The sequence below is a fragment of the Rhamphochromis sp. 'chilingali' genome (assembly GCF_963969265.1).
Source record: "Rhamphochromis sp. 'chilingali' genome assembly, chromosome: 5".
Taxonomy (NCBI): Eukaryota; Metazoa; Chordata; class Actinopteri; order Cichliformes; family Cichlidae; genus Rhamphochromis; species Rhamphochromis sp. 'chilingali'.
The window spans coordinates 14,216,904-14,227,190 of NC_137932.1; the positions used below are offsets into that span (position 1 = coordinate 14,216,904).

Below are 10,287 nucleotides of genomic sequence, written 5' to 3' on the forward strand. Positions count from 1 at the left end.
TCTCACAAGCTTCCGGTCTCCGGAACGCGATTGGTGGACTTTGACGTGACGTGATTTACGCAGGCAAACATGGCGGCATTAGAGCAGTGAATGCTTGTTGCCTTGTGAAATTTACGAGGTAAATATTATCTGCAGCTAAGATTTTGTTGCGTGGAACCCAAATAGGCGTCACTTTGATGCGATTAACTTTTCCCAGCGGCTTTGGCGAATCGTAATGTCGTTAATGCTCAAAAAAGTGTTAAAACCGTTTCAAACGAGTGGCTAGTTCTGAGTTGAAGACCACGTTGAGCTAATTTTCAATGTGTTTCAATGGCTGTGCTTCTTTTCTACTGCTCAGGTTCAATATAAATGCTGCCATCAGCAATGACATGTTGAGACACTGAACAGTTTGGGGTTCTAGTCTCACGTCATCAGAAATGGCAAACGTCCAAACGCCACACGAGAAGGTGGTCAAATCCCATGTGGAGCAGAATCCTCCACAAACCTCCCAGACGTCTAAAAGCAGCTACTGCATTTTGTGTCGCAGCTGGTATTTGAGGCATGTAAGTGGCTCTTAATTCACCGAAGCATCTGGATTCTCAGTAGAGATGAATAACCTGCAGTTTCTTTATAGATAATTTGTAATCTTGATAATATGTCTCTAACTACAGGAAGCACACGAGCATATGCACAGCATGCTGCATCACAGAGAGCTGGAGTCAGTGTTGGGCAAGTGAGTACTGTGTCTAATTTGAGAAATGTGTGTTTATCACTGCTGATGACAAACACTTTTCATTCAGTCAGACATACAGTGCAGTGCAAGAGTCTTGAACCACCTCTCTTTTCTTTATACGCTGCCTCGGAGAAGCCAAAACCTTTTGCAGTTTTTCAAGTAGCCTTGAACAATATTGAAAATGACAAAGTTTCACTGACATATAACCGTATTTTTAATTCTGACAGTATATGTTGTACCCTTTCTTGAACAGAGATTCCTTTCATGACTGTCAGGCATGCAAAGCTTCCTCCATGGGTTTAAATGAGTATGCCCAGCACATCTCGACCGTTCAGCACAAAGCCAAGTTGAAGAGCTTGATGTCCAAAAATGTGAAGCCCCTGTCTCTGTTTAAGACTCTCAGCACAGAGTCTATAACCCAGATCAAGGAGAGAAACAAGGCACTGAAAAGAGAGAAGTAAGTTTTTCACCTGTTTTTAATAAAACGATTGGAATCTCTCCATGTTATAATATGTTGTTGATGGAAACGACTGCCTTTTTTTTTTTTCTCCCGCCGTAGGAAGAAAGTAACAAAAAAAAAGAAAAAGAAACTGAAGCAGGTGGCTGGTCAGAGGCGTGCTCATTTGTCAAAGGGAACCACCAAAACAAAGACTGGTGCATCCAAAGTGGAAAAGCATAGACAGTCAAAACAGGTGCAGCTGGAGCAAAGGCAGAATGATGAGCACAAAGGCAGGAGCAATGGTGTCGTCCAGAACAAGGAGAACAAAGTATCCAGTAAGCAAAGACCTCCTCACAATGCAGAATCAAGCCTTCATTGTCAAAGCAGGAGACTGGCTCCTATGTCTGGAGAGCCCGAAGGTCGAAGCTGGCATAACGCTTCTGTCAACAATCAGCCCTGCCGAGTCAAACTTGTGACCTCCCAAATGGAAAGATTTGTCGAGACTCAAGGGGGTGCCACCGACCTCTGGCACCAGATGGCAGGACCTTCTGTGAGCCAGTACAACTATCGCAGCAGGAAGTATAATGGTGCAACAAACACAGTCTTCACCAGCGACCAGCTCCCTGATAATGGAGCCATCATCTTTGATCGGAGCCAAGCTGCGACTACAGGGCAGGAAAGTGTACGCCGCTCAGCTCAACCTGCACCGGCCAACAGCGCAGCTCCTATACGAGAAGTTGATGTCACTGCCATGCTGAAGCAAATCAGAAGAGCGCTGGGTGTGAGGGAGCCATGCAGAGCAGACCGAGAAGCCCGGAGACAGAAGAGTGAGGCCGGCGTCCAGGTGGCTGATCCCGTGACCTCACAACAAAGCAGAACTGAGGCAGAGCAGCCAGCAGGCACCTCCGCTCTGACTGAAAAAGCTCAGGACCATGAAAAGAGCTCAGGAGGTGCAGACAGACTGCCAAACAACAGGAATAATGCATCTCAGGTGGCCACCAACGGCCTGACTTCACCTAAAAGATGTACTGAAAAGACCGCTTCATCTGAGCCGGACTCAAACAAACCTAAGGTTCGAATTGCTCACAAAGCAGGCCAAGCTCATGGGGAGAAGGAGGCTGGATGTAAATCAACTACAAACACGTTGCTTAGCTTTTCGGGGGCCAGGAGTAATCAGAACTGGACAGCGGGGCATGAGGAGGTGAAAAGGAAGGCAAAAGGCACGCAGAGGTGAGGAAATCGCCATCCAATAAGGTGTTTCGTTGTATTTGTGCTTTCCCAGTTTGGAGTTGATATTTCTTTATGCTATTTGTTGTCACTGTTTAAACTTTCAGGTTTGGAATTGAGTTGTCGAATCGTCCGACTCACCAAGGCAGCTCAGTGCGTCCGCAGGACTTTGACATGCCGCTGTCCGAAGGCTTCCACTGGGAGTCGTTTCCAGACTCTGTTTCGGTGCCACACTCGACTGCACCCCCTCCATTCCGAGACACTGCTGATACTGAGCGTGACACAGGGACACAGTCAGACTCTCAGGTTCAGGAAGCTTCAGGGCAGCCGGCTGCAGCTCAGGATCCTGGCAGCAGCCAGACAGCTGCACAAATACAGATGAAAGTGGAGCCAAACTTTGAGGATTTTAATTCAGATTTAAGGGGCAGCACTAGTGCCAGCAAGAGGAAACACACCACGGTGACGGTGATTAGTACTGCATGCTGTGACGCATTTCCGAAACATCCAGTTTGCAGATGCATTTCAGTGGTGGAATTGATATGTTTTTGCAGGTTGACGGTCATTCTGACAAGGAGCCAAGTGGGAAAAAGAAGAAAACAAAGTCAAACAAAGGTGATTCTGATGATTAGTAAGATTTTTTTTTAGGTAACAAACCTTTTTATATGCAATGAAATATAAGAAACTGGAACAAACATTGTCACATTTGACCTCTGACCTCTCCGTCAAGGCCAATTGATTAAGCTTAAGGTCAAAGTGACAATCATGCTATATTTAAAACGATGTTTCTTGCTGCCATGGTTTGTATTGACATTATATTGGGAATGATATATGGGGATTCTAAATATCACGTTAACCTTCTACCTCAATCTGCTTTCAAACGTTCATAAACTGTCTTTTATCCTTAAAACTATGCTTAAATTCTGAGGCAGCTTAAGATAATGTAGCAGTTTTTTGAGGGGGGGGGGGTCAAACATTCGTCAGTCATTCCCACTTTTTTTTCCCTCCACTTGCAGATCAGGAACAAATGGACCAGCTGTTGGCGGTGTCACTGCGTGAGGAAGAGTTGAGCCACTCATTGCAGAATTTGGACAAGTCTCTGGTCCAGGCCCGTAATGCCCTGCAAACTGCGTATGCAGAAGTCCAGAGACTTTTGCTACTGAGACAGCAGGTAATGAAGAAATGTCCAATAAATAAATGTTTGACCTCAAAGGAGCCATTCATAAGTTTGGGTCTTTCTGCTGTTTTAGTTCACTTCTGAGGTCAACAGCCTAAGAGCCAAGCGCATTGAGATCCTGCAGGGAATGCAAGGTACGGTAGATGTACACTGGCAGTGAAAACTTGAACTCAGAATGGTTCCGTGGGCAACAAATGCCTTTCTCTCGTCTTTCTTAATCTCTTCCAGAAGGGTACTCAGGAACATCGTCATCGGCGGGAGCTGCCAGTGTTCGATCTCCCTCCATTCCTCCTTCGAGCCTGTTACCTGGCTCCTCAACAACTCAGCAATCGGCTTCCACAGCTCCAGCATTATCCATCACCCCACCTCTTCCAGCTCCGCTCGTTTTAACAGTGAAGCAAGAAATGTGCCATCGGTCCACAGTTGGACAAGCCAGCCACTTGTCCACAGCAGTGCCCAGTAAAACCGATGCTGCTCAGGTCCCTCTGAACCAACCCGTATCTTTGTTTCCCTCCCTGCTGCTCCCACAAACACACTTAGCAGCTCCCTTAACTGCTGCTGCTGCCATCTCTGCCAATCAGTCCAACGCAGAGTGCTCCACATCTGCAAATATACTTCTTTCTCTTGAATCATCTGCCAGGCAGCAGCAGCAGCAGCAAGAAACAAGAGTGGGATTACAGGACTGTGCAATGACAAAGATGGTGGCCAAAGAACCAGAGCCAGCCAGTGGTAATCCCGAAAGAGAAAAACGGCAACCTGTGGCAGATGACAAGGGGAACGAGAGCGACGATTCTGTTGAAATGATCGATCGCTCCAACATGGAGGTCATAGCCGTCGATGAATCGGACTGTGAGGACTCATTTGGAAAAGATTTAAAGGTTCCGGCGCAGCCACAGGAGCCGCTTCACTCTGTGAATGCTGAGTTCAGCTCTGCAAGCACACAAACGTCTCAACAAAGTCAGGACAACAGGTGAGGTTCACGCTTTGGATCGTTTCAGGGTTCCAATCCTGAACTTTACAGGAAAACTGATCCATTTCTCTCATCCCTTCAGTGAAATTAAGCCATCAGCTTTGGAAGGGAAAGATGCCAACACGCCTGCAGGTGAGTAATCTCTGCTGTTTGTCAGCAATGATAAAACATACTGCCTTTTTTGAGCTAAAATGTACCATGAAAATTTCAAATATGTATTATTATTTTTTTAGATTCTTAAAAAAAAGAAAGAAATAAACCTAGTCGCTGTTATTTCAGCATCCGTTGATGATGAGGAGCCATCCTTGGGAGAGTTTCTAAATCACAGCGGCCCCGTGAACAGCCTTCAAGTCCACAATGGCGTCCTGTACACGTGCTCGGGGGACAACACGGCTCGGGCCTACAGTCTAGTGGTATGTTCTTGGCACTTCAAAATTTTGTCCAGTTTTATCTCTAGTGCATTTTTTTTCAATTTGAGTCTCTGAACTGGACTTCTCAAGTATCTTTGTGGCATTGGTGCAGTTTTTAATGAAATGAGCTGACAGTTAACCACGAGCAGGGGTTAAAGTGGGATTTGGCATTGATACACGCTGGGTGTAGAATTACTAACGGTACCAGCTGAATTCAGTAAGATGTAAGCAGATATTATGTAAGATATTTGGCTAATTTCCAGTTCCTATTTGCTAAAATTTCACTTGCAGTTCCCACCTGTGAAACTGTGCAGAAACCTTGCAGACATGCTCCTCTTTAGTAGGCAGCTATAAGCTTAACTACAGCAACCTCAGCTTTACGTGTGCACCATGAATGCATCACAGGGGTGAGACAGGGTGTGTTCAAGGTGTAAATGAGCCGTGGGACGTTATTTTCTTATCACTGAAGTATCTCCAGGCCATCACCAGAAGCAACGCCGGGCTGCAGCATGTGAACTCATATCAATATGCACTAGCCTGACTGCCAGATTTAGTTGCTCATTAGCTGAATGCTGTCTTTCCAAACCTTTCTGGTCCACTTTAGCCCTGACTATGGACAGCATAGCAGATTGTAAATGGGAATAAGAGGTTGCTGGCAGTTGATTGGAGAAATTGGTCGTAAACTTGCAGTTGTGCCATTTAATGTGGTGGTTTCAGGTCCAAGCCACACCTTTCTTTGGAAGGTAAATGTGCTCTGTTTCTGATCTGCATTGCACTTTTACAAGTTTTACTGCCACTCTGTGGTTAGTTAGCCAGTGTTTGCAGACAAGCATTTTTCATGCAAATGGATGGAAACTGAGGGCCATCTGCTAGCGACCAAATCGATCACAATGAGGTTTTTGGTACAGCACCCTCTTTGAGAGGGATTTTAATCAGACAAAAGCGACTGAATGTCACTGTTTTGTCTTTAAAGAAATGTATGTCTCTTTCCTCTATTATTAACATCTATATTTTGTCTTATGTATCCAGACCAAGGAGTGCTTAACAATATTTGACGGTCACACAAATAAAATCAACTGTCTACTGGTGTCATCCATCCCAAATATGCCGACACGCCTCTACACAGGATCCAGCGATCAAACTATCCGCTGTTACAGCATAAAGGTATATAATGTCTTGATAGGACTTAATGTGGTTGGTGTTGGACGTGTTTTTGGAAGTAATAAAGTGCTGCTGTCACAAAGTTGCCCACTGGCTGGATTTTAGTGTGAAACTCAGTCAGAATGTGTTTGTTGAAGTAAACGTGTGTTTTGTTGAGCATTTATTGATTTTGTCTTATAATCGACTGTTTTCTGCAGTCTAAGAAGTGTCTGGAGCAGCTTGCCCTTCCTGACAGAGTGCTGTATTTGCACATAGCCTGGAATATTCTGTATGCTGGGACTGCCAGCGGATCAGTTGCTAGCTATGATGTAAAGGTCAGTGAAATTGGATAATTACTGTACATGCCATAGTGTTCATTTAAAAAAAAAAATATATATATATATATATATATCCCTTCTCTTCTTTCCAACAACTTTGATCTTTTTAGACTCTGAAACAGCTGGATGTGTTCGAGTGCCACGGCCCACGAGGCGTGAGCTGCCTGGGCACAGCTCAGGAGGGCGCTCGCCGGCTGCTTCTGGTCGGATCGTATGACAGCACTATCAGCGTGCGCGATGCCAAGAGCGGCTTGCTGCTGCGGTCACTGGAAGGTCACACCAAGACTGTACTTTGTATGAAGGTGGGGAAATTCTACATCCTTTAACAGTCTGTTTTGCTGAAAACGGTTATTAAAGTTTTCATAATCAACATCAAGTCTGTGTTGACATCAGAGTCAACATTCAGCATGTGGTAAAACTTGATAGTCATAAAATGACAGCAGTGAAAATGTTTTGTTTTCTGTATGTGTGGGAGGAAATGGTTGGCTGGTGTTTGGTTTATGACCTGCAGGCAGCACTTCTTGCATCTTGTTGACTTTGGTTGTTGTTGTTTTCAGGTAGTGAATGACCTGGTTTTCAGTGGTTCCAGTGACACATCTGTACATGCCCACAACATCCATGTAAGTGACTTGACTTACTTAAAAAAGATCAATGAAATTATGCTAGCGAGAATTTTCAGAGTTATTAGTGTTATTTAAAAAAAGTTGAATTCTGTTTTAATGTTTTGTTTTAGTTTTTTAGTTTGGGTGTTTTTAGTCATAAAATATTGATGTTTTATCACATGAAAGATGCAGACACCAAATCATTTCTGCTAGCATGAGTTGTTTTTTTTGTTTTTTTTTTAAGCCTGGTTAGCAGTCAACCATAAACGGCTCATTTTTGTCCGGCAGCCGCGTAAAAACTCAAGTTTGAAAATGCAATAACTCAAGAACAAGCTGGTGAAGGATTTTGAAATTAACACAATTGGTGCATCTACTAAACATCTCAAAAGAATTTGAATCTCAGGGAGCTCGACCTCAAGATCAAGGTCAGAGGTATATTTTTTTTAAACGTGAACAGAATAAATCGAGAAAGATGTCACTGAAGATTTTTGAACTGCTACCGTAGAGGCACTACTAAAAGTGTCTGACAACTTCTAATCCTGATAACCTTGATCTCAAGGTCAGAGGCCAACTTTTGTGAAAATCACTGAGGATTTTTGGATTTATAACATAGGTGCTTCTACTAAGAAGCTGAGGGCTATTACTGTTGGCTGCCGGTATTTTTAGTGTAACTTTAGTAATGTGTGCGAGCCTTGTGCTTTTGGTAAGTGATGTGTGTTTTTTATCGTTTAGTTTTGTTGCCATGTTTTCCTGTCTGCAGACGGGCGAGTTGGTTCGCATCTACAAGGGTCACGGTCATGCTGTCACATCAATTGTCATCTTGGGGAAAGTGATGGTAACAGCCTGTTTGGATAAACTGGTTCGAGTTTATGAGCTACAGGTATTATGACTCTATTTTCTTCCAAAGTAGAACAGAAAAGAACGCAACAAATGATTAGGTTACAATTTTTTTTCTTTTGTAAATGACTGTTGCAAATCCATTTAGACTTTAAATGCTGTGCGGCTTTGGTTGATGCTACATATTTGTCCCTGTGCATGTAACTACACAATTTGAGGAACTTTGATTTTTCTTTTTTCACCTTTTTGGGTATTTAAAAAAAAATAATTTTTTATAAAAACCTTTGTAATCTGTTTTTAGTTACAGTTATCTGTTGTCGTGTGTGTGTGTGTTTTACTTTGTGTTTAGTCTCATGACCGGCTGCAGGTATATGGCGGTCACAGTGACATGGTGATGTGCATGGCTGTACATAAAAGTGTGGTAAGTGCAATTAAAGCTGGTCCAGCTGTATTTTTTTTTTTTTTGCTTTTTAAATATAAACTTGCTTGGCAGCGGTTCATACAGGAAAGGGATGAATAAACACTGCTGACTTGTTTCTCTGTGGTCGATTGCTCCACACGCAGATCTACACAGGCTGTTACGATGGCAGCGTTCAAGCTGTAAAGCTCAACTTGATGAAAAACTACCGCTGCTGGGTAAGAACCTGATGTTATAAACTGGAACAGTGACTCCTCCACGTTCACACAGTGCCTTTTTCTTGAAGATTTTTTGTTGTATTTGCTCTCTTTCCAGTGGCAGAATTGCTCTCTGATCTTTGGCATGCAGGATCACTTGCTACAGCACCTTACTAAAGATCACAGCAACCAAAATCTGCAGACGGTCAAGTGTCGCTGGAGAGGCTGCGACACTTTTTTTGCCACGCAGCATTCAGTCAGACAGGTAGTGAACAGTTTGTTAGCGTACCTCATTAGCTAGGCTATGTGTTTTCTTCTTGTGGTTCATTCAGAGAGACCAGTTTGTCAGCTTTGTTTGCATTTTGCCGCAGGAGCTTTCTGAACACATGCAGACTCACGTGGAGAACGACAGTAACGTGCAGCCCTGATGGGAATGGTGGTAAAGTGATGCAGCAAGCCAGGGTGGAGTCTCACACGCTCTCACGTTTTTGTTTCCAGCTTGTCATTTTGGTGGTATTCTGAGATTTCAAAGTCATCAAACTGCAAGTAAAATTCAGAAATTCTCTGAGATTAAAGTTAGAAAATTGAGAGAAATACACGACACAGATTGTGTTTCAGTGAGAATGAGCAGCGGGTGATAGCTTGAGCTGGAAAACATGAGCTTCTAAATCATCTAAATCACTCTGTTGCTTTCTCCTGTAAACACACAGTGCTAAAAATCACTAGTGTGCTACTGATGGTTATAAAATAAAGCATAATGCGATAACTCATGCATGAACCTGATCAGCATATCTATGCAGAGTTAAGCCACTTGCTTTGTTTCTTCCTCTCATAAATGTGTCAATTAATCTCAGGCGATTTGTATTTTCTCACCGCTTTGTGAGTTAATAATAATATTCGGCTTTTTTCCTCTTAAAATATTCTGCATTTTTCTCCTATATTTACCACTTTAATCCCACAAAATTGAACTTCTTTTCCTTGGACGTTTATAACTGGTATTTTCTTGAAGTGCCACTAATCCATTAGATCATTTCATACTTTGTAATTTGGATTTATTTGTTAATGAAAATTGTTTCCTGCTTTTTTTTTTTTTTTCTTCCTGTGAAGACGTCGAGTTGTCATGAATATCATTCATTTGTATGTGAAGCTAATAAACATGCAGCAAATTGAGAAACGTGTCAGAATAACTGTGAAGTAGACTGTACGGTGAACTCCACCAGCTGATGATGTTATGGAAGCTCGTGAAAAAAAAAAAGTTTGCTCTCCATAAATCAACATTTCAAGTTGTATATCTTGAAATTTCAACTTACTCAGAAGCACCTTAAAATTTTGGGGTATTTAGTAAGCCAAAATTTTGAGATGCGCAACTCAAAGTTTCAACTTTGTCTGGCGATTTTTAAAAACTTATTTATTTATATTTTTCCAGTGGCAGAATTGAGATTCCGTATGATACCCATGAGTTTTCTAGGAGACTCCTCGACTCCCCAGACAGACGGGAGAGATCAAAGATGATGCAGCAGAAGCAGAGATACTGTATTTCTTTGACACATAGCTGAACCGCCATGATTTTATTCATGTAAAGCCTCAATTCTCCTGCTTATTATTCCTTTATTTTGTTAGCTGACTTTTGGTCATTTTCACATTTCTGACTGTAACTCTTGGAAATGTTCTGTTTCCCTGTTTAACTTTGTTCTACATCACATATTTGAAACCAGGCTGTCCAAAGACTCTCCAGCAATCTTGTATAATAAAAGTCACGCCTTAATTTTAGTACAGTATGTATTTTATTTTGTTTAATACCTACTGTATGTGTACATCAATAA

At 42.5% G+C, this 10,287-nt stretch overlaps 1 protein-coding gene across 2 annotated transcripts; it reads left to right on the plus strand.

The window, feature by feature from the left end:
* Window positions 1–27: 27 nt before the first annotated feature.
* On the plus strand, window positions 28–10,245 carry znf106b (zinc finger protein 106b). 2 transcript variants are annotated; one of them, XM_080882554.1, is made up of 21 exons: window positions 28–118; window positions 338–542; window positions 651–712; window positions 966–1,169; window positions 1,272–2,381; window positions 2,486–2,843; window positions 2,930–2,990; window positions 3,392–3,546; window positions 3,626–3,686; window positions 3,781–4,522; window positions 4,605–4,654; window positions 4,802–4,935; window positions 5,962–6,096; window positions 6,291–6,407; window positions 6,521–6,712; window positions 6,968–7,030; window positions 7,773–7,892; window positions 8,199–8,270; window positions 8,414–8,485; window positions 8,583–8,729; window positions 8,836–10,245. In XM_080882554.1, exons 2-21 carry the CDS (start codon window positions 417–419, stop codon window positions 8,890–8,892), a joined length of 4,038 nt encoding a protein of 1,345 aa, XP_080738680.1. In that variant the 5' UTR covers window positions 28–118; window positions 338–416; the 3' UTR covers window positions 8,893–10,245. The 2 variants fall into 2 exon arrangements, with proteins under 2 accessions (XP_080738680.1, XP_080738681.1); XM_080882555.1 differs by lacking the exon at window positions 28–118 and having other exon boundaries at window positions 131–542.
* Window positions 10,246–10,287: the final 42 nt, after the last annotated feature.

Bases quoted from the DNA above. Each gene is read 5' to 3' on its own strand.
- znf106b (XM_080882554.1), top strand. From the start codon at position 417: ATGGCAAACGTCCAAACGCCACACGAGAAGGTGGTCAAATCCCATGTG. The intron at 3,547-3,625 runs GTAATGAAGAAA...CTGCTGTTTTAG, and splicing joins TTTTGCTACTGAGACAGCAG to TTCACTTCTGAGGTCAACAG. The intron at 6,408-6,520 runs GTCAGTGAAATT...TGATCTTTTTAG, and splicing joins TTGCTAGCTATGATGTAAAG to ACTCTGAAACAGCTGGATGT.